The 23,617-nt window shown below is 48.6% G+C and overlaps 1 protein-coding gene across 6 annotated transcripts in view; it reads right to left on the bottom strand.

Moving 5' to 3' along the window:
* The window catches only part of ZFP64 (ZFP64 zinc finger protein), a 77,084-nt gene extending 57,880 nt beyond the window's left edge, over positions 1-19,204 (bottom strand). For 4 of the 6 annotated variants that reach the window (XR_008427055.2, XR_008427054.1, XM_053926068.2 and 1 more), the window contains exons 1-5: positions 19,009-19,204; positions 15,725-15,961; positions 6,038-6,199; positions 4,938-5,000; positions 1,723-1,974 (exon numbers count right to left, since the gene is read on the bottom strand). Coding sequence is in view for 4 of the 6 variants with exons in the window: in XM_053926068.2 (XP_053782043.1) it covers positions 1,723-1,974; positions 4,938-5,000; positions 6,038-6,199; positions 15,725-15,961; positions 19,009-19,054 (760 nt within the window). In the remaining 2 variants the exon portion in view is untranslated. The remainder of the gene's footprint in view (positions 1-1,722; positions 1,975-4,937; positions 5,001-6,037; positions 6,200-15,724; positions 15,962-19,008) is intronic. The other 2 variants (XM_053926067.1, XM_053926069.2) reach the window with 2 other exon arrangements.
* Between the last annotated feature and the right edge of the window lie 4,413 nt (positions 19,205-23,617).

Here is a 23,617-nt window from a genome sequence, read left to right as displayed (position 1 = left end):
ATCGGGGAGACTCAGGAAGTTTCACGACAGCTCTACCCGCAAAGCTGTCTCCAGCCTGGACTAAAAGTCTAAAAGGGACCCCAACTTTCAGTAGGCAGGACACAGAGTGAGAGAGTTCCCAAAGGTACACTTTTCACTCTGTTCAGAAGGAGCTACGAAAGGTGCGGGAAGGATGCTCCAGTGGACAGGGTCAAGACCCAGGGAGCGGAGAGAAAGCCTAATCAAGAACCATTCCCTGTCCCCAGAGTGGGGGGACCTGGGACACTGGTCAGAGGGATTTCAGCAGTGTGTGTACCTCCTGTTCTTACCCCTTCAACCTGCGAGGCTCCGGACTCATCCTAGCTCTGTCCACAGGCAGTGTGGGGATGGACAACTTGTCCTTCATGGCAGAGGTCTCCAGGTGAAGAAGCCTCATACTCAGACCTGATGGAGACCATGAGGTTCTGGGCTTTAAGTCCAGTCCTGTGATTGGACGTTACTTCTGGGCGGGGGGCTTGGGAAGGTGTGAATGCATTTGTGTCAGAAAGAGGTAAGAATGGTGGTGGGGCAGACTGTTGTTTGCAAAAATGCTCCCAATACTTATCCCTCCTCATCTCTCTGGTCTTTGACATGTTGCCCTGTGGGGCTTTCCTCCTGCGGGGGAGCTCAGCCCCATCTCTGGACGCCAGGCCCCAAATATAACCTGCTTCAGCCAATGGGATGCACGCAGAGGTTTGAAATGGGGTTACACACTGGGGCATACTTGCTGGTATCACTGCCACTGTCGTGACGAGGACAGACCTGGGGCAGCCCACTGGTGCCAGAGGGAGAAGAAATATGGGGAGCAGACGGGACTGCCCCAGCCAAGGCAAGTGGGCAGCCAGGCAGCTCACAGCCAACAGATCCCCAGCTGAGGTCAGTGGACACCCGGCCTTCCCCACACACGTGATTAAGCCCAGCCAAGGTCAAGGGAGTTGTCTAGCCAACCCCCTGCTGACCTGAAGTATGTGAGCATTAAATACTGAGTGTGACACGCCACTGAGGTTTTGTGGCCGTTGTCACACAGCATCATTGAATAGCTCACAGATACGCCTGCCAAAAGGAAAACATGCGCAGTCTGTTCAGTGACCTACTCTGCTCCTTTCTCCATCCAGCTGTCCCACACTGGACCAATCAGGGTGTCCTTTAAACAGGAGGGAAGTGACTAACCAACCAGTACGCAGGAATTTATTAGAGATGCATCATTTATATCTCTATTTCATCTAGCATGTGTCAATTAAGTACTCTACTAGCGAATAAGTTATAAAGTTGCATAAAGACATACATACACAGGGTCCGGCAGAAGTAACGCCTGCTTGAGTGTGGCTGGTAGGGTAATAATATGGGTGGAATAATATATAGTTTTAATTTCAACGTTTCACCTAAAATGTCACAGGGTGTGTTTGTGTGTGGTATTGTTATGTTACAGAATCACATGCTTAGGATTCTGTAACAAAAGGTTTTATACTAAAAAAGGGGCATTATTTGTGCTGGGCCCTGTGTACTCATAAATTGATGTTTTCTATCATTTTACTGAGAAAGGAACTTCTGGGGAGAGGAAAACAGCAAAAACTGCGTACCACGGGGTCACCGAACACCCCCAGTTCATTTTCTTCTGTCGCGACTAAACGCTGAGGGGTCTACGACCGACCGCCCATGGCGGGAGGAGGTCAGGAGCGCGGGCCGAGCGCAGGAGGGCCTCACCTGTGTGGGACCGCAGGTGGACGGTGAGCTGGCTGGAGTTGCGGCTGGCGTAGGGGCAGATCTGGCACTTGAAGGGCCGCTCGTCGGAGTGGATGCGCAGGTGCTTGTTCAGGCTGCTGCTGTCAGCGGCGGCGTAGGCGCACGTCTTGCACTTGTAGGGCTTCACGCCCGTGTGGCACCGCATGTGCGTCTTCAGCTTGTCCTTGCGGCTGAAGCACTTGCCGCAGACTTCACACTTGTGGGGTTTGTCTCCTTCAGACACACAACCAGAGCGCATCAGGAAGCAGTCGCACAGGAGGGGAAAAGGCTTAGCTGCCCCTGCCTTCTGAAAAGAGGGCTGCACGACCACCGAAGGCACGCTTCAGGGAGCCCCCGAGCTGGACGTGTGACAGCAAAGAGCTGACGTCTCGGGGGCAGGTTTGTTCTATTTTGCAGATGAATACGCTATTACTGGTGTTTTCTAATCTTCCCTACACTGAACATGAGGTTCCTATTTATTAGACACAGAATACAACTCCAATGCTTGAAGTCCAGCTAAGGAAAAGAAAGTGTTCCCTGTCCCGTGTATCCACTCTCCCCTTTTCCCCTTTTCACACGAGACACGCCCTAACACTCAGCACCCTTGCATTTTAGGAGCTCATGGCTGACCAGCTAGATGTGAGATTTCTCAGCCTCACCTGCAGCAGGTGCGATTCTGCGATGCAGTCCTCATCAAGGAAATGCCAGAGGAGGTAAATGTGTCCCTTTCGTAAAAAGACATTGCCTGCTCTATACGGTTTCTCTTTCCCCTCCTTCTCGCCAGCCGTAAGCACGGTATGGGGGTGAGCTGCAGGTGCAGGCGGGTTTGGGCAGCGTCCCTGCAGGCGGTGGATGATGTAACACAACGCACTGTAAAGGCACAGAAGGACCTCGATTCCCTGCATGGTCTCATAGGTCGGAGCCGCCCGCGTGCCCCGGGCCACCTGCTCACCTCTGGTCAGTAGCACGAGGGAGACAAAAAGCCCCAGCTTGTCTGAGAGGGTGCCTGGGTTTCTCTGCAGCAGCCACTTAATCTGCACCCACTAGACGCACGGCGGCGTGCCGCCCAACATTTTCTGACACCCGTTTTTCCAATCTCTGCTGTACCTGTGTGTGCCTGCACTTTTCCTTTGGTACAGAAAGAACTCGTGGGTGACATAAACCCTTCCTTTCTGAAAGGCACTGTGCCTCTGAGTGGTTTTACTCAATTCTCTCAACAACTGGAATTAGAATCCACGACTGTCTTGCTTTCTCAGCCAAATGCAACACTGCCTCCCCACTGGCTACATCTTTTCACACCATTAATATCCACAACATAGCTTTTCAGGCTGAAGTATTTCACATACAGATGTTACCATGAATTGCTGAACCCGTGCCTTACTTGGCCATCGGAAAGAATAAAACGTATGTACACACTGACGAGGAGAGATGTCCAGCCGCAAATGGAAAGCAGCAAGTCATGGACAACATTCTGCAGTATATAACAACATACAATGTTACCTTGGTAAGAGACGGGAAAAGTAAATTGTGTGTGACCTTTAGGCTCGGTAGAGGCATGCCAAAATCTAAGAATGAGACATACTAGGCGGTAAGACTGGTGACTTTTGGGCACTGGGTAAGAAAAAGGAGGGGCGTGAGTCAGGGTTTTTACCTTGTCTTTTATACAATAGATCAAATAGTATTTTGGACAAATCTTGAATAGCCAAGTGCTCATATCAATTGTCAGCCAAAGCTGATTGCTATCGTCATAGAAAAAAAAATCTGGCACTTAAGAACACATCTAAAATGTGTAATTTTATTATTAAAAATGTGACTGGTCCAACTGACTAATCCAGGAACAATAACTTCTCATTACTGTCAGCTGCTCATGAGCTCTCGGGGCCCCTGTCCTGGGTACTTGCAACAGAGAGCAGCCATGGGCTCCTTCTTGTCAACCCCCCAACCTAAAGGTGTTGGCGGAGACACTGCAGTTTCGTAGAAACCATCCTACAAACCCAAGCTCGGCTAACTGAATGCGAAAGATGCTTTCTGAAGGCTGGCGGAAAGGGACCGAAGGCTGCTGTCCTCACTCGTATCTTCACAAAGCTCCCCGTCCTGTGAACAGTCACGGCACCGCACCCGTGCAGCGACGAATATGTGACGCGTGACTGATGGAGCGTCAACGCAGGAAGGCCCTCGGAGAGGCCCTCGGCACCGAGAATGCTTAACAATACCTGACACTGAGTAACTTAACCTTCTGATCATTAGAATAAATGCAAGTGACGTGTCACCGTGAGGTTGATTAGACGTGACGGTGACCCCTACTGACACAAGGCAATCATCGGCCACGGCCAAGGAATACCAAAAATTACTGATCTTCCAGAGGCCGAGGCGAAAATGTCAACTTTGGGCCACGAGTGGCACCCAGGCCCAATTTCACTGTGTCCCCACATTGGACACGCCCGTTCCCTGGAGTTACAACAGCTCACACTTTGAGACAGTGTGACAAAGCAACGCCTTCTCCACGCAGAAAGCTTGGGAGACGTAAAAATAATACATTGAAGAAAATTAAAGTCACTAGAAAAAAATCACATTTTTCTTTTTCCAGGCATCAATCTTCTCTCCTTTACAAAAAAGTATTTATTTATTAAATCCCCCCTTCAAAACTGCAAAAATAACACACTCACTGTATCCAACCATATAAAGATGCATAAAAGTTACTATTCTTCCCCCTTATTCTTCTCTTTACCAATCATCTCTCCCTCCCTCTCTCCTTCCCTCTCTCTCTCCCTCCCTCTCTCCCTCCCTCTCTCCCTCCCTCTCTCTCTCCCTCTCTCTCTCTCTCACACACACACACACACACACACACACACACACACACACACACACACACACACATTTATAGGGTCATCTCCTCCAAAGGAGAAAAACAGGGACATTTACATTTTAATTAATTCTGGCAGAACGGTTTTCAAAACGGCTGTAGCCATTCACATTTCCCCCTAGTTTAGTGGCGCGTATCTGTGCCAGCCCTCGATTTCAATGCTTTAAACATCTTCCGCCAAAATATGTGTAGAAACAGCATCGCATTTGTACTTAATCTGTATTGGTTTTCCAGCGAAACCCTGTGTTGCATCACATGTCTGACTTGTCGGGACCCCCAGCTCCTAGCACAGAGCATGTATCGTGGGCACATGTGTTAAAGAAATGTTTCTTACCTGTGTGAATTTTTAAATGACGCTCCATGTCCTTCATGCCATAAGCAGTCTTGAACTGGCAACCTTAACAAAGACAAGGAGAAATTAATAACAAAGGGGAACATGGCAACTGCAGAGTGGAAAAGCGGGGCAGAAACTTCTCACTGATTGAGGAAAGTGAAGCCCACAGAAACAGGACAAAGAGCCATCCCAGGCTCCTGGTCCGGCGCACCAAGGCCGGAACGTCGCTGCCGCGCTTCCTGCCCAAACTGCATCCCTAAGTCTCATCCCTGGGAAGCATCGGACAAACCCCAACTGAGGAGCCTTTTGCACTGTACTTTGTCAAAAATGTCAGGGCCACGAAAGAAGAGTTTAGGATGAAAGGAAAGGACCGTGAAAACCAAATGCCACGTGTGATTGTGAACGGAATCCTGGACCAGGGAAAACGTGTTTTTCTTTTGAGAGAGACAACTATGGTCGGTAATTTGACAATAGTGTGCATGAAACGTGAATTCCCTGATTTTGATGACTGTACTGTGGTTATGCAACAGAATTTCCATGTTTCTGGGAAATACACACTGAGGCACTGAGGGGTAAAGGGACCACATGTCTGCAACTTACTCTAAAATGGTTTGAGGGAAAAAATTATGTACGTACAGAAAGAATGACAAAGCACACGTAATATGTGAACATTTGGGAAATCCAGACGAAGGGAATACAGACATTTTTTGAAAAATTCTGTAACTTTTATGTTATTCTGAAATTATTCCCAAATTAAAAAGTTGTGGGTTTGTTTTTTTTTTTTTTTGCAAAAAAGTAAGAAGAGCAACATTTGTCTGGATGCCTTCCTCAGCCACAGCACAACATACAAAACTCACAGAACCTGCAATTCTATTCTCACAAGTCCCACTTCAAAGTCCCATGGCTATAAGCCTATTGCACGGTGACTAGGGGTAGCGAGAGGCGGGCCATGCAGGACGGTGCAAATAGTGCGGGCTCCGGTTTTTAGGCCAGGCCACCTGGAGCACGTCTACATCGGGTTGTCGAGAGTTCACAAGTTGGAACCTGGGAACCTGCTCAATCTCACGTCCTGTACACGCAGGACACTGTGCCTCTTTTACCTGGGTAGCAACAGTTAAGCCTCTTCTGAGCAGGCGGGGCCGTGGGCTTTTTCGCACGCGACTTGGCGGGCAGGGAGATGACAGTGGCGGTCTGGTTTTCATTGCTCTCCGTGGGCAGGTACGTTTGGTAGCCATGCTCGAAGACAAATTCTGGAGCTGAAACTGAAAGACATGGTGGTTATCGATTTCCATCATATGGATGCCCAACAGCTAGCTGTCCCTTGGCCTACCTTCCTTTCTAGAGAATGAACAGGCTGGATTGCTTTCCCAACCTCCCTAGCTGCTTGGGAGTGTCCATGTGACCTTGTTCTAGCCAGTGAGACTCTTGAGAATACCTGCTGGGGGCTTCTGTAAAAGATTTTCTCCTTGATTAAAAACCAACCAACCAACCAACCAACCAAAAGAACAAGTGGAGGGCAGAAAGAGAGACAATGGAAGAAAGCTCATTCTTGCTGCCCTGGTTGTACCACTTCCTGTCTTTGGATGTGCTAGAGTGAAGACGTGATGCCTGGATCTGTGGCAGCCATTCTGTAAACACAAGAGAATGAACACCAAGGAAATCTGATGTTGAACCAGAGCTCTGAAACCACCCAAATCTAGACTTACTAAATAAACAAGAACTGTCCCTCTTGTTTACACCATGAAGGTTTCCTGTTAATCCAGCCAAATGCATTAGGTACTTTCATAAGTTTACCACAAAATCCCAACAAATGAAAGGAAAGGAACTGATTGAAGAAATTCTGGGCAAAACTACAAGTTCACTCAAAAACACTCTTTAACACAAGTACTCCTAAAAAAAATCCTTGTACTCTCACTGAAGTTTTGAGGAAGAAAGAAAATAAAAAAGAGACCAAACATCTCTATCGTTATAAAAGATAAAACAGGTAAGCTCAAATTTCTTTCTTTTCTTTTTCTTTGCTTATGAAAACTCTTTGTGACAGCTTGTTAAGCAAGTTTAGGGGTTGGGGTTTGGAAATATTTTCCTCCTTCCCTTATTATACGTAGTTTGTCACAGGGAGACTTGGTTCAAATGCAGAGTAAATGCGACCAGTGGGACTCATTCACTGGGCGAACCTGTCAGGCCAAGACGTCCTAATGATGATTATAAAAGCCACTGCCATATTCTGTTCCCCAAATTTCAGTCACTACGGCAGGCACTACCTCTGACAACTGTATTTACAGAATATACTTACGGAAATCAACCCAGACCTAACATCATTACCCACTCTGGCCACGCCTGAAGCCACAGTATCTATGCCTCAGACTTGAGGTGTTGCATTTTCTCTTAGAACAAACGTCTTCATTCTTTGACTGTAAGATGTTACAGATTATAAAATGTACCCTTATCTTATGTATAACAGATTTAAGAAGCTGACAATTAAATGCATTATGAGGCAATGCTTTCCCAGTCCCTATTTTCTACCTAGTATTGACATTCCTTAGACAATTTTTGTTTATTGAGGGTGTTCTTTTAGCCCTCTTTGGGTGTTTGGATGGCCACCTCTTGGATACCTCGGGCAATGAATGACATCACTCGGATGCATGTGAAATAACTCCCAAGTGTTTGAGTAAACTCAAGCTTTCAATTTTTCTTAAGTAAACATGCGGAGGGAAGTGGCTTTTGTTTTAAAGTTGGCCAAAATATTCTGACAAGCTGCTATTCTGTCTTCACGCCAAGTCTCTCCGATATGTGAATCAATCATACCTGCCTCTCGCTGACATGTTTTTATCTACTAGTGGGGTTTGGCTATTGCTCCCGTTTCCGCTGCTCTGCTCGGACCCCAGCCAGCAGCCCTGGGCTCCCCAGCCTGCAGTTTGTGGGACCCACCTGCGAGCTTGCTACGCAGGCCAGTTCTCGGGGCCACCCCAGCCTACTAATCAGAAACTCCAGAGCGGACCCAGCACTCTGCGCTAACAATCTGCCAGGGGACTCTGAGTTGGAGAAGCGCTGGCATGGATGACCCTTCTCCATGCATTTCAGCATAAGAGTGAGCCCCGCTTTGTCGGATGGAGGGATCCATTTTTCTCGCTGCCACTCTGCACGAACAAGGCGCTGTCCCTCCCACAACACACATGAGCTTCGTTACTGGCAGACTGAGCCCCCACGAGCGTTTCCAGGTTCTTCTGGGCACAGTCACTTTTCATCTTCAACCCGAATCACCGTGCAGCATCTTGGAAGACGTTCTGACCAGTAATGGAACTCAACACACACAGTTCCTAAAAAATGTAGGCAACTCTGCCCAAGCGACAGAAGTGTGATCAGCTCCGATCAAGCTTGCTCACGGGCACACGAAGAGTTTTGTTTGCCTGTTGGCTGGGAGCACTCGCATTAATTCCAAGGAGCACCTGCATTTTAGAAACCCTAAAATGTGTCTTTGGATTGGCATGTGTCTAGGTTCAGCCACTTATTGTACGTGTGACCTTGGGTGAGTTAGGTCACCTCCGTGGGCCTCAGTTTCCCCCGGGAAAGTAGAATTAATCACAGTGCCCACTTCCTGAGGTTGTTGCAAAGTTTACTGAGGGGCTCAGAGGCCAGGATGTGGCCATGGTCTCATAAAAAACATTAGGCACCATTGCTGGACAGAACCAGGCCCTGGCACTAGACATTAGGCACCATTGCTGGACAGAACCAGACCCTGGCACTAGACTTGCAATGGGAGTTTCATCAAGACCTAGGGTGACCAACCGCCCGTTTGCCGGGACAGAGGGTTACCGAGGACACAGGGTTGGCAGCGCCAAACTCAGACGGCTGCTCTTGCTGTGATGACTCCCCCACATTCTATTCTATCACTTTTTGAACAAAAAGAAGGCGGGAAGGTGTGGGGTGAGGGAGGGGCGTGGGAGAGGCCAGGTCCTCCCTGTAGCCCCGCTCCTGGAGTCCTCACAGTCCTCCAGGGAGTGAACGTACCCCCCCCCCCGGGGGAGTGGCTGGGCGACGTCCCCTAGCTGCCCACCTGCCCTTCTTCCAGCAGCCTCAGCATCCCCTTCATGGCAACTCACGGGAGCACTCTGGGTATTAACCACTCCTCGGAGTGGTGTGCAAATATCATCTCCCCTCCTCAGGTCGTCTTCCACGTCTGCTGTTTCCTCTGCTGCACAGAAGTTCGATGCGATCCCATCTGTCCATTCTTGCCTGTGTTGTCTTGAGGGGGGGCAGTGCAGGAAGTGAAAGGTCAGGCGCCCAACTGCAGGGATCATTTGGAGGTAAGCTAATCACATGACATGCAAATCCCCCCAAGACAGATGGCTCCTAGTCCGGAAAGGTTTGTCCAAGAACTTGGGCTCTTAAGTCACGTCTCCCTGGGTGGGCCTGTTGCTTCACCTGAAAAATGAGGGCAAATCCCACTCCAATCTCCTCGGGCTGTTGTGAGGATTAGAGATCAGGCATGTAAAACTGCTGTTGCTATTGTCATTCTTCATTGATTTATTCAGCAGGTACTTACTAAGCACCTACTCTGTGCTAGGCCCTGTTCTAGGCACTAGAAACACACAGTGAGCCAAAGCAGCAACAATCCCTGACTTCACGGAGCTGGCCCTCTAGTTGGGAGTGTGAGGGAATAAACGCTTCCAATAAATGCAACGGAGAAAACCAAAGCAGGGAGGTGGTACAGGGAATGCTGGGGGCGTGTGATTCGAAGTAAGGTAACCCTGGAAGGCCCAGCGAGAAGGCGACATCTCAATACAGAGCACGGGAGCACGTGATTCCGAATGGTGTTCTGTTGCAGGTGTTCTGGAATTCTACAGCCGACAGAGGCATTAGGGCTTCTCGGTACCCAGTCGTGCTGGAGCCTTCTGGCAGTTGTGTGGCTCTGCAGAGGGGTCCTTGGGATTGGGTTCCACTTCTAAGCCCTCTTCCCTGTCCCTTGACGGCTCAGCTGCCTCCACGACAGTGGAACTGGGCATGTGTTCCATCTTGGCCAATGGGATCTGGAATTTCTGGGAAGCACTTCCTCCCTGATAAAAAGAAGCTGTCCCTTTCCCAATCTGTGGACATGGCTGAGTGAAGACTTGAGGAAGAAAGCCGTGGCATCCTTCTTGTCACCATGAGGTACACGAAGGGCGAGGCCAAAGGACAAAGCCCACCACCAGGACACCAAGAAGATGCCAAGAACTCGCCACCTTTGAATGACAGAACTGACCCTGGGTGTGCCCTGCTCGTTCTTGTCCCTACAGATAATCAGTATCTTATTGCCTGGCCCATTTGTAGTTGGGTGTTCAGAGCAAGGGAAAGCAGTGGCTGGTGCAGATTCCCAGGGCCCTGCTCAGATCCATCAGGGTGTCATCCCCAGGGGAGGGGCCCAGGGGACTGCATTTTTCACTGAAGCTCCAGGTGTTCTTTTGAGAAACACTGGAGGAGTTTACTAAGGGACAGTGTGCAGCAGTCAAGGGCAGATTCTGCAGCCGGGGAGTCTGGGTTTGAGACCCAGTTTTGCTGCTCTATCATCTCAAACAAGTTATTTAGCTCCTTTGTTTCTTAGTTCGTAATGTGTAAAATGGGGATGATATTTCTCCGCATTTAATTTATGGTTGTGAAAAGGACTTCATACAGAGTACTTAGAAAAGTGATTGGCACTTAATAAACACTATCTATGCATTAGCAAGTGTTATGGTTGCCACACCCTATGGCCAATCATTCCATAGTTTGACTTCTCCATCACTCATGTGCTCAACAACCTTCGAAGGCTCCCGAGCTCCTTCAGAATAACTGCCAGAGTGGAAGTGTGGCTCCCGCCACATGCTCCCTGTGTATCTCTAGACACCGTCATCAGCTCTTGCTGCGAGCGGCCCCACACCAAGACCACGATAATGAAATCCCCCTTCCCACCACCATCCTCCCAAAGGCAGGTGCGTCTTTCAGAACTTACTATTCCTTCGCTCTCACAATTTTTTCCCTGGTTTCTCCCTGGGGACCGATCTACTCCATTAACTCTTTGACGAGGCCACATGCATCTCAGATGGCTGGGCTTGTGAGTCTCACAACTAAATCGTCCTCCCTGCTCATGGGCTGGGTGTTCTCCAGGGACAAGCGTCTCCACGATCCTCGCTCCTGCATGTGGCACACAGCAGTCCCAAAGCTGGGCCCTCTCACTGGGCCCTCGCGATGGGGCAGGCGCTGCGCCCTCTGCTTCACGCACACTAACCAATGGAGCCTCACAGCCGCCCTCTCCCATACTCACTCGCTAGTAAAACTAGTAACTGTTTTACGGAGTGCCCGTGTGTGCCAGGCCTGCCTACAGGGAGACTGTTTGGTAGACCAGAAACCGAACCACTGGTTTATGGCTCAGAGGCCTAAACGGAGCCTTCAGATTCTTTCTTAAGGTTTTCAGAATCAGTTAGGTGAGGTGGGTCTCCCACACGTCCACGTCCTCTGGACACAGACCACCACGGCCACACTTGCAGGTGAGTAAGTTTGTGATTCGTTGCATTGAGGGATCCCTCAGACCATGGAGCTGCGGGGTGTCTCGGTAACAGGGTGCTAGAAAGGACTCCGGTGTGGAGCTCATGCTAGACAACTTTGGGGGAGGGCTCGATGAAGCCCACACTGCACGCTGTCAGGAAGTGGGGAAAGTCTATGATTTGACATCTTAGTAAATATTACCAAGGAGCAGAGGAGGCTAACGCTGTAGCAGGCAGAGGAGCAGACGTCTCTCAGATTAGTGGGGAAGGCGGTGTCTAGTGTTTTGTGGCTCACACACAGTGACAGAGGTGTTCTGCTTTCGTCCCGTTCTGCCACAGTCCCTGAGTGGCCCTGCTTCATGCTGATGTTCTGTGGAACGGCTCCATCCAATAGGAGAGCGGGAGGGCCTGTGAGGGCAGGCCCCGCTCCTGGCAACACCAGGACCTTGACAACAGTGGCCCTGGGCGGTCTGGGCCGTCTTCCTTTCTCAACTGGCTGCCCACAGGCCCTCCCGCTCTCCACCTGCTGCGTCTGCTACACTGGCGGACCCCCAGCAGCACCTGAAGTCACTTCTCTGGCTAAGTAAAGATGGCCTGTCACCAAATAACCAATTAATCAACACTGTGGTAAGTGCTAGGTGGGGAAGCAGTGAGAAACCTAACCTCGGGGTGGGGCAAGAGGGGAAATCATGGCGAGCTTCTAGGTGGAGGTGACTTTTAAGCTGGCCTCTGAAGAGTAAAAATTAACCAAAAGAGGTGAAAAGATCATGCTGGGTCAAGTGATCAATTCAACTAGTACTGGCTGGGGCAGACCCTGTGCCAACCCTTTCTGTGCGCTGTTTCATTGAATTTTTACTGCCCCCGAGTCAGTAAGCAAGAGCCGACATGTAGGGTCCACTAACGCCTGGTTAGAACCCTCTCACCTGACTACAACTGTCATTACTTCCACTTTCCAGTTGGGGAAACGGAGACACTGAGGTCCTAAGTGACCTGCCCAAGGTCACCTGGTTAGCAAGCAGTGGCTGCAGGAGTTCGATCCAGTCTGGCTCAGGACCCCGAACTTGCTATCTATTCCCACCCCCACTTTACAAACGAGACACCAAGAGCCTTTGGAATGTGCCATGGTCGCACGGCTGGCTCCTCAGGCTGGGTTTGAGTGGAGACTCAAACCCAGGGCCCTGACACCAAAGCCCCCTGGTTTTAACCCATGAACTTAGAGAACACATGTGGGACACTTTTTTTTCCCTGCCAGCATCAACATCTGATTTTACTGCTCTTGCAGGAAAGTTCTTAAATCAAACATGAAACAACAGGGAGCTTTCCAGCAGAGAAAACAGTTTACTTCACAGCCAACTGTTACAGGATAGGGAGGAGACCTATGAGTAGAGTGGGGAAGGGCTCGGCTTAATCAAGGACCAAAGAGAGACAATTACGTCTAGACGATGTCTGGGGGTGGGTATCTGGAGCAATATGCCTGTGTCCGGGTTTGGGCGGTGGCCTTGGGCGGTGAGTGACTCTCCAAACTGGTTGAGACCAGGAATCCCCCTGGGGAGCTTATTAAAAAAAAAAAAACAAAAACAGATGCCTGAGCCTCGGCCCCAGAGATCCAGGAGGTGGGGCCCAGGTACCAATGTCTTTAACAAGCTCCCTGGGGACTCTGGTCCACAGGCAGGTCTGGGGACTGTCACAGTGGAATGCTGAAGGCCAGGCTTGGGCAGAGGTGGGCCCAGAAAAACCAAACTAAATAGTGCAAAAGAAAGGAGAAAAAGCAAGATTCTGCTTGCTCTGTGGCCCGGAAGCAGGCGCGATCAGAAAGCACAGCAGAGGCAGGCAGAAAAGCAGCCAGTCTGTTCATCACCTGCTCGCTCATTTCCGCATCCATAAACGCGGTCATTTACTGAGTCCAATTACTCTGCCCCAGGTCCTTTATGTGGATTGCTGCAGAGTCCTCACAATGACCCAGTGATGTTAGGTCTTAGGCACCTAATTCTATTACCTCATGGTGTTAGGTACCATTATGACCCCTTTGTACACATGAGGAATATTAATCGGCACGAGTAAGTGACCTGCCCAGTCTAGGGCGGTGGGATGTTTAACAGCAGACAGACTGCGGAGCCAGCAGCCTGTCTCTGGAGCTCGGAGCTCCCTTCGACATGGTGCAGTGGGTGGCACTGTGAACCGGTACGAAGAAGACTCAGGTCTGCCCTGAGCACCCAGGGCGGCCAGCAGAAATGAGGCACGGCAAGGGTGAATGGTCACGGGGCAGTGGCAATGCTGAGAGCAGGGCGAGCGTCTTCTAGCAAAAAACGAGGACAGGAGGAGGAGCAGTTACTGGCTGTGGGGTCGGCCCCACTGACGGATGTCTGGGCAGTCAGTTGCTCACTGACTCAACTGAGAATGAGAGGCTCTGTGCCCAGCTTTCTCCACTTTTCCACAGTCCTCACCATTCCCTAATTCTCATGCACAGCTCATATTTCTCTCACCAGCATTACCTGCCTCATTCCTATTCTAGAAGCTCACCATGAATATGCATGTTTTTCACACTTACCTTGAGAATTTCCCTATGTCTACACACAGATCTAGCTCCCCTTTTCAAGCCTAAGTCATACTCTACTGTCTGAATCTTTCATATTGATTTATTTCATTTCTTCTTGACGTACACATAGGAAAGCCCCACTTTCTTCACAGTGCATACTGTTCAGTTTTTTTAAGACAAATACATGGAAGTGGACCTACTGGGTAAACGTGTTTTACGTACATTTTGAAATGGGAAAGATTTTGAATATAATTATTTAAAATTTGAAAGCGATCACAAAATTGCCCATGTTATATGAATGAACATCTCCAGGAAAAACAGCAGAGCCCCGCCGAGTCTTCTGTCGACAAGCGTTTCTTCAGCTTCTAAGGCGACAGGGCACACGTTTGCGTTCAGCGGGCTCTTGTGTGTCACCCACTGCTCTTTGCTGACTTTTCCACTGCGCTCTCTTTCTCTGCTTTGTTGATTTCGGGAGTTCTTTACATGTGGGGCACGTTGGGCCGCAGTCACATACACTGCATTTTTTTCCTCCAGTTGCATTTAGACATTTTAAATATTATTTCCACTTGGGAAAAATTGCAACTTTATTTGCAACCATATATATGATTCTTTTTCTTTTTTGGGGAGAGAGTGTCTTTGGTAGGCACAGTATTAATGCGTGTGTGTGTATGTGTGTGTGTATATATATACATATATACACACACACACACACATATATATGTATATATCCTCACCTGAGGACATTTTTTTCATTGCTTTTTACAGAGAGGAAGGGAGAGAAGGAGAGAGAGGGAGAAACATCAATGCGAGAGAGAAACATCAATTGGTTGCCTTCTCGTATGTGCCCTTATCAGGGATAGAACCTGCAACCTGGGTATGTGCTGAGCAGGAATCGAATGTGCGACCTTTTGGGCTATGGGATGATGCTCCAACCAACTGAGCCACATCAGCCAGGGAGATATATATATATATATAAAAATTTAGAAATTAGAATTCCTTTAGCTAAGGAATACATTCTCCAATTCTCCACAGGACCCACAATGTCTGTACTGTCTCATAGCTGGGTAACTTCACATTCTTAAAGTTATCTGTCTGATCCCCTAAGACACAGTTATGCAGGTGTGAGTCCAGGTGTGTGTGTGTGTGTGTGTGTTTATGGGTCTCAGTGTGTGTGTACTGTTTACTCTAGGACTTTCATGGTTTCATTATACACGTTTAAATTTGGGATCCAGCCTCAGTCTATTTTTGATTGAGTAAGTGGACATGACCCAGAACCGGGATGAACTTTTGTTTTTCTGGTTGCAGCCCGGGGCAGGGGAGGCATCAACACCTGTGTGTAGGTTTAAGAGCAAACAAAAACTCTGTATTTTTTGTCCCTTTATACAAATAATACAAATTCTAGGATTGTACACATACTCCCATCACCCAAAATAAGCACCTTTTTAAAAAAAACCGCAGTGTACTTTCCGCAAGTATTTTCTTCTTAGTCTATAGGTTTTTGTTTTAGAAACTTTTCGTTTGTGTGTTTGCTTACATTGTGTAACATGTGACAAGGCTGATAACTGCGAACACTTAATGGTTTACCCCAGCAGTTCCCAAACCTGGCTGCGCAGCTGGTTTCCCAGTGGAGCTTGTTAAAAATAATGAACCGGCAACCCTCGGGGGTAGACCCTGGGAAACTCTATTTTCACAAGGTCCATGGAGGCGTCTGGTTCACGGCCCGCTCTGACCGGCTCCCCACCCCCCACCTGTACCTGTGATGGTCTGAGTCTCTGAGGTGATGGTTCTGGTGGTCTGCGCCTGGGCAGCGGGCACCGTCTCCTCCGCCACAAACTGGACCGCGCTGGGGGCCGCCCCAGGCGCGCTGGGCAGCTGGCAGCCGCTCTGCTTGTGAGCTACGAAAGTGTCCAGGTTGTTGAACTGCTGCTTGCAAATGCCACAGATGTGGATGTCGGGGGTCAGCTCCACCAGCACCGTTGTGCCTCCTGGAACTCCATGGGACAAAGGGAAAGTCACAGATTAGCTCCAAACAACCTGAAATCACAATACAACCTGGATCCACGGGAGGGAAAATGGGCACGGTGGCAGACATGGCTAGGTGCCGGCTCAATGCCCATTCTACTTCCTTCTTCTTTCTGGGAAACAGAATCCCAGTGCTGTGTTGGCAGCAACATATGGAGACCCAAGTAATGGCTCATGCCACATTTTTGTCCGGAGGGACATGAGTGGCATTTTACACAAGAAAGATCTTTGATGGGCACACCTGCCCTGCACTTCCAAGGACCAACAGCCATCTCTTCCTCAACTAAGCAGCAGTCATACTTCCCTGTCACTACAAAAACCAATCCTTCCACAGTTCCAAACCCTGTCCCTCCACTCCACCCCGAAAGAACCACTAGTCTAAATAATCTTGGTCCCTTACGTACGTGGGAACCCCTCCAGCACACTGGTAAAGGCGCTTCTGGAGAAAGTTTGGCTTTCATGATAAAAAGGGAACACTTTGCCTTGAATGCAGATGTGATGAAAGGGGCTTGTGCAGCCACATCGAAACCATGAGGAAAATGCTAAGATTCCTACAAATGCTGGTCCTTACTTCACTGATCTCCTAAACCAACCAATTCCAGACTTCTCATTGAGCTAATATAGTTCAGTTTTGTTACTTGTAGCCAAAATTCATTGCTAACTGATAGGGAGACATTATTTCTCAATAGTAACAATATCAAGAGTTAATACTGTGTTAACATTTGCACCCACCACAGTACCTGGCTCTATATCAGAAAGTGCTATGCAAATGTTTATTGAATAAAGGAACACCACTAATTAATATGTCTCTAATATGAGAACCTTAATTTTTATTTAAACTTTCTTTTCCTTATTATAAAGAAACACATGTGTATAACAGAGAACTGGAAGGAGAAGCATCTGGGGGAAATCAGAATCTTTCATGTGTATCGTGAGCACTGAAAATATTTTCTTCCATTCATCTTCAATTAAAAATTGTTTTTATTGAAATTCGTTCCAAATCATAAAGTCAATCTTTCCCCCACATAATCTCGCGTAAGTATTGTGCTACATCTCTAAAATATATTTATAAATATAACCATGTAATAATATATTCACATTAGTTCGTCTTACCCATGCTTCATAATCCTCAGTAACTATAAGGCCTTTATATTATTTCCAACTTTCCCCATGTCTAAGTAACAGAAATACTTTGTGGCTTTTTAAAAAAAAATTTAAAAAGATCTTATTTATTTAGAGAGAGGGGAAGAGAAGGAGAGAGGGAGAGAAATATCAATGTGTGGTTGCCTCTCATGTGTCCCCAACTGGGGACCTGGCCTGCAACCCAGGCACGTGCCCTGACTGGGTATCGAACCAGCAACCCTTTGGTTTGCAGGCCCACGCTCAACCCACTGTGCTACACCAGCCAGGGAGTAACAGAAATACTTTGTGCATATATGGCTGGCATCCATGCATCATAATTTTCTGAAATTTCATTAAATAGTTACATTATGCTCCCTTCCCCCCAGTCTAACTAAGGCAGGGGGTTGCTGTGTGGAACACAATTTGGCTGACTTGCTAAGGAGAGCTGTGGCCTGGCTGCAGAGCGCCCTGTGCACATAAGTTCTCCGAGGTCAATAGCGGGTCTGGAACACTGCTGCTGAGGTGCTCACGGGACCAACTGGAAAACGAGCAACCAGGAGATGAAGCAACCTGCATCGCTGAGGATTCCGTAATGATCGCACAGGACACATCCCCAGAAGTAAATGGGGAGAAAAGTTGAACGGTTCAAGGACATGGTGCTTGTAACAGGCCCCATCCCCCATCATGTCTCTTGGTTGGATTATTACTGAGGTATCCTATCGTATCTGAACTTGAAAGTATCCCCTGCTGAAAATCCGGAATGATAAAATTTTCATACCTGCCTCTTGTGCTTGGAGTGAGAATGACTGAGACCAAGTGGGCACACTTTGTGCTCACTACCATCAAAAAGAGTTTCTTTATCTTCAAAAAGCTCTCCAAACCTGTTTGGGCATCCGAATGACCTGAGGGAAGTGGGCTAGGAGTCAAACATGGACGCCTCTGAGTCTCACTTCCGAATGAGTCATGAGGAAGGTGGGGGGTGAAGGGGCAATGGGGTTTAGGGAAATCTGTGCTTTTCACAAATTATGCAAGTGTACCCAGCCAAGTTTGGAAGCCAAGTCTCCCAAATTGTTAACAGCAGCAGCTAACAGGCTCAGCGCTTACGATGTGCCAGCCATAGGCAAACCCCTGTGCCAGGGGTTTTCAAACTTTACGTGCACCTGAATCTCCCAGGGGAAGGCCAGTGGATCTCTCTTCCCCTCCATCATCCCCACCCCACGCCCCGACCTGATGGGTGGGGCCCAGAGAGCTTTATTTTATTTTATTTTTTAAAATAAACGACGTCCTCCCAGGGGGCTGGTTTGCGCTCAATCCTTGGGCCATTCCTTGGGAAACAATGCACAGGCGAAATCAGGGACTGCTTGTTCTCCTCGGGAAAATAAAAATGCACCTCAAACTCAAAGAGAAGGACCATGGCTCCATTCCCCATTCAAATCTCCACCTTTAATATAGACAAGGCTTTGCAGGAAGGCGGCAAGCCTAGCCGGCCAGACCTCGTGAAACCCTCCAATCCCCAGACTTCAAGGATTTGGGGCCACTGAAGCAGAAGTTTTCCCACCAGCATTGCAGCGGTTACCCCCAACCCGCCCAAACTCCGCCACGGGGCCCGGGAAATGTCCCACGGGGGTAGGAATGGCTGAACAGAATTCCCTCCCCCACCATTCCCTTCCAAGGGGTTTTGCAAAACTGGTGAGCGCCCCCAGCCTTGCGCCAGGTAGGGTGCCCCCACCCCAAGCCCACTACCGTGCCTTCTGCACGGCGCGCCCGCCGCGGTCTCCAAGACGCAGGCACTGGGCCGTCACCCCGATTTCGGGGCCCCGGGCCTGCTCACTGCGTCGCAGACGTGCTTGGGCCCGGGCCCCGGAGCGCGCACTGTGCCCGGAAAAGCACTTACTTTGCACGGAGCCCGGGAAGCTCTCGCTCTCGCTGTTCGTGTTCATGGCCAAAGACTGGGGGGGTCCGCGGCAGGCAGGGATGGCAGGGCGGGGGGCAATGGTCTACATGGTATAGGGGCTTTTCCTTTTATTTTTCCACAACCCCCCAGCCTTCCTTCTCCCAACTCTGCAAGGCGGGAGGACGGATGTAAAGCAAGCTCCACTTCCGCTGACTAGAGGGCGCTGGCCAGACCCAGCCGCCCCAACCCAGCTTTGCAACAGCGGCTCCCCGGGGAAGCTGCGGGCCAATCCCGATACCCCGGACGCCCGCCCGGGACTCGCGGAATCCCTCGGGATCTAGAAGGCGCACCAGCGCCCAGGAGGGTAGGCAAACGCTGGTGGCAAGGGATGCGCCCCACGCCCTCAACCCTGCGGTCTTGGCGTAGCTTTGGGCTTCCCTGGCTCTGGCGCCTTTGCACCTGCCACCCTGGGCGCCTGGTCCCCAAGGTGGCCAGGCAGCCACGTTGCCGGGATGGAGCAGTTGGGGTTGCAGAGAGGACCCCGTAGGGCTACTGCTGGTGGGTGGGTGCTTGGAGTGTTGCGGACTTGGGATAAACCCCAGCTGCATGTTAGTGGGGAGCAAATCGGAGCTGGGCCCCCTGCCCAGCTAGTGAAATAAAAAAAGATTGTGATCGAGGTAAGGCTAACAACTGGGACCAAACGGTGAAGGCCCCTTGCCCCAGGGGTGCCCCAGCTTTACCGTGCACAGGCACCTGGAGGGCTTGTGAGAGACTGCTGGGCCCACCCCAGAGTTTCTGACTCAGTATGTCTGGGGTGAGGCCCGATAATGAGTATTTCTAAGTTCACAGGTGAAGTCCCTGCTTCGAGAAGCCATCCTTGGCTTGCCCATTCTTATACTGCTACCCTCTGTCCCCCCCACCCCCGCTCTCCCCCCCAATTCGCTCCTCGTCTCCCTCCCATCTGCTTTATCATTCTTCTTAGAGCTTATTACATCCAACATTATAATATACCCAGAGTCTGTCTACTTATCTATCTGATATATAATCTGTGTACTGACTTTGATTCTGTAGAGTTTTCAGTTCAGTTGGTGCCTTAGAATGACCTGTGAAGTTGTTAAATATACGGACACCCCGCCCCATTTGTGAGGACGCCTTCAGAAGGACTTGTGTGAAGCCCAGGCTTCTGTACATTTGACAAGCTCCCTGGGCGAATTGGATGCGCTTGCTAACTTCTGCCTCCTGCTCTTAGTTTTTGTGGTGGCATAATCTCTCCTTAGACGGTTTTATTGTAATTTACTTGCTATGCTACTGGATGTTAATGGTTTTTTGGATAAAATCAATGTATCTCCATAGTTTTGATATTTATCGGTCCACATGAACACATTGTCTCCACGCCAGGCACTCTGAACAGAGCTGCTAGGATAAGTTGTTGCAGCACCGTTTGGAAGGGCTTTCCCCCTTTCCCGTTTCAGGTCCTTTTCAGCAAAGATTACATTTCTTAAAAAATTAGCAGCATCTGTTTGACTAGAATGCTCACGATTCATTCTGTTCTTAAGTTTTTGACCACTTCTCATTGAATAGATAAAATATAATTTAGAAATTTAGAAATAATTTAGATTCCTGGGAGGCACAGACATTTTTGGTAATCCTACTCCATGTTTGAAATCTAGACTATAAAATAATTGGAATCTGTTGCCAATGCCTAAAGATGATAGATTTCTTATAAAAATTGAGATTTATAGCTGCCCTTACCTTTTAAAAAATGTAAAGATTTGGCAAATCGTGGCCTAGATTATCATATAGTAGCACTGAGCCAGGCCTAGGAAGCTCCCTTGCAGGAAGCTTGATCTCTCCAGTTTACCCTCGATTCCCTCCTACTTCTGATATTAAAACTGAGTATCAGTTCACCAGGCCATTGCCCTTGAGCTACATGTCTTTGAATTTATTCCAAATTTCCACCATGTTTCTAATAGAAAAAGAGGCTTACCCTTCCCTATGGTCTAAATATTACTTTTGACTACAAATCTCTGCCAAGGAAATACCTACATTTACCTGTACTATGTCATTTAATCTTCTGAACAACGGAGAGTTGGACAGTGTTGTTGCTATTTTATTCACGTAGAAACTGAGTCTCGCAAAGGTTATATGTTTTCTCTACTCAATGGGCCAATATAAAGGACTATCTCAGATAAGAATCTTTGAGGGCAAGTAACAGAAATGGTAGAAGAGCTGCGACTTGCCGTGTTTCAAAAATCAGTCTGTTAGGATAACTTCCTTGCTTAAATCATTGCTGGAAGGAGATTTTCAGATACTTTCTTAAACTATTAAGAGAATACACATTTTTTATTCCAGTAATATTAATCATAAGAATAACAAAGTCATTGGATTCACTGACATAAGTTTTGTGAGCAAAGATGTCCTCCTCTTAATGAAACAGTTCATAATTTCAGGTGACCAAAATTTGTTGCACAGCAAACATTATAACAAATGTTTCCTGTAACAATCATGCACAGTACACTAAAATATGTAAGTTCTCAGGACAGGAGCTTTTATTTTCTTTTGTTGTACACCAGCATCTGTAACAGTGCCTGGTATATAAAAAGGGATAGACGGACAGATGGATGGATGGGTAGGTGGGTGGGTGGATGGATGGGTAGGTGGGTGGGTGGGTAGATGGGTGGGTGGATGGATGGATGGATGGATGGATGGTATCAAGGTCCCTTCGGAAGATCACTATTAAAGCAAACCTTTAACTATTACAGTTAAGCATTTTTCCCTTTTTAGTAAACATACAGACAAAAGTATATGATGGCAGAATCTAGAAAAATTATAGAGTCCATTTAAATTGTATTCAAATATTTCCAAGCCTTCCTTATTTTTCTACATAAAGGCTTATAAGAATGGCTAAATCAGGGCTTTGCATTCTCAAAAGCACTTGTTTCAACAAACACAAACTTTCTCAAAAGTGCCACAGAAAATTGCAGCCCAAGGTTTCGACTGCCCATGTAAGCAAAGCTGGTGTGATGGCCTGAGTCTATTGCCCTCAGACCCTCTCCTGGCTTCCCCTGCTCAGCTCTGCGTGTCAGGGCAGCTGACCCTGCCTGTGTCTTCCAGGTGTCTGGGGCTTCTAGCTTCCTGCTGGGTTTGGCTAATAGGTGGAAGGAGAAGCCAGAGCATTTTCTCCCCTCCTTCCCTATCTTGGGGGCAGTGGCTGCATCTCCTCTATGGCCCAGGTCCCAGATGGGTGCGCTGTGGCCTTAGCTTCTGCCACATAACTCTGGTTCCTTGTCTCTGAAAGCTGCACTTCCTCCCTTGGTTCCTAGCATCCTTCCTGGGGAGAAGGGGTAGGGCTCCAGCTGTGATTAGTTTCTGGGTTGCCAACCATTCCCGTTTGGCTTTTCAGCTCTTTGACCACCTGTGCGTTAAATGTACATTTAATTCCCTGCATTAAATGTACTAAATTCCTCGGGCGTGTCTCTTTTTCTGCTTGGGCCCTGAATGACGTAGCTGGATTAAGATTTGTGGGGCTTATAATTATTTTCTGCTTTTCTAGACACTGCAGGTGATTTTTAACTGGAGAGAGCCTTACCATCTCCTGTGAACTTGCTGAGGACACCCCCCACCCCCGGCTGCACTGGGAACGGGGGCCCGGCAGGGCCTGTGGTCCAGGCACACAGATGGGGACATGCCTGGGGTGACTCTGGCGAGCACTCCTGACTTCAGCACTGAAACCCGATGTGAAGCCTTGGAACGGGACCAGGGGAAGATGTATGCTAAACGGATCCACTAACAGAATTCACCAACCGCCTGCAATCCGTACACAAACATAAAAGTCAATGAAGAAACACTTGAAAGTTAAAAATAAGTGCTAAACCTTCTGTAATAGGATATGCTAGAGACTCCACCAGCTGGGCATTAAGTGCTGATTACACAACCAATCAGTCGAGGAGAGTTGGCTTTGGGTCTTGCCTGGCACCTGCTTGTACGTAAGCAGTCCATTCGCTTAGACACGCTCACACGGGCAAGCACGCGCAGACCTGATCCTTCCACTCTTTTGTCTGGTTCGTGCGTGAACACGGAAGTACTCAGAAGGGTGTAAGGCGAAAGTGAGCGAGCCCCCCCGAGCCTCCCAGTTTCCTTCCCAGGAAGCAACCACTATTACCAGTTTCTTGCCCATTCCTTTTTTTCCTCCCCAACTATACAATAATGCAAACAGCGGTGTGCGCTCTGCTTTTTTTCCTTTTGCATAACGATGTATGTTGGGAAATATGGCTTCTCCATGGACCTAGACTGGCCTCATTGCTTTAGGAAGAGTTCAGGCTTCCACTGTGTACGTACGTGCACTAAAATTTACTTCGACGATCCCTATTAGTGGACGTTTCATTTGTTTCCAGTTGTTTTTGTTACTTCCAACCTGCACTGAATATCTGTATCTGTATCTGTAGGTGAGAGAGTGTACCTGCAGAATCACTTCCTAAAGTAGGGTTACGAGGTCCGAGCGTATACACATGTAAAACTTTGCAGCGCTCCGCGGGGTTGCACCCCCCAGAACCCCGACAGCGACGACCTGTCTGAGTGCCTGCCCCTGCGTCTCACTCACACAGCGCTA

Source organism: Desmodus rotundus, chromosome 6 (assembly GCF_022682495.2).
Source record: "Desmodus rotundus isolate HL8 chromosome 6, HLdesRot8A.1, whole genome shotgun sequence".
Taxonomy (NCBI): Eukaryota; Metazoa; Chordata; class Mammalia; order Chiroptera; family Phyllostomidae; genus Desmodus; species Desmodus rotundus.
This window is presented reverse-complemented; position numbering and strand designations above follow the sequence as displayed.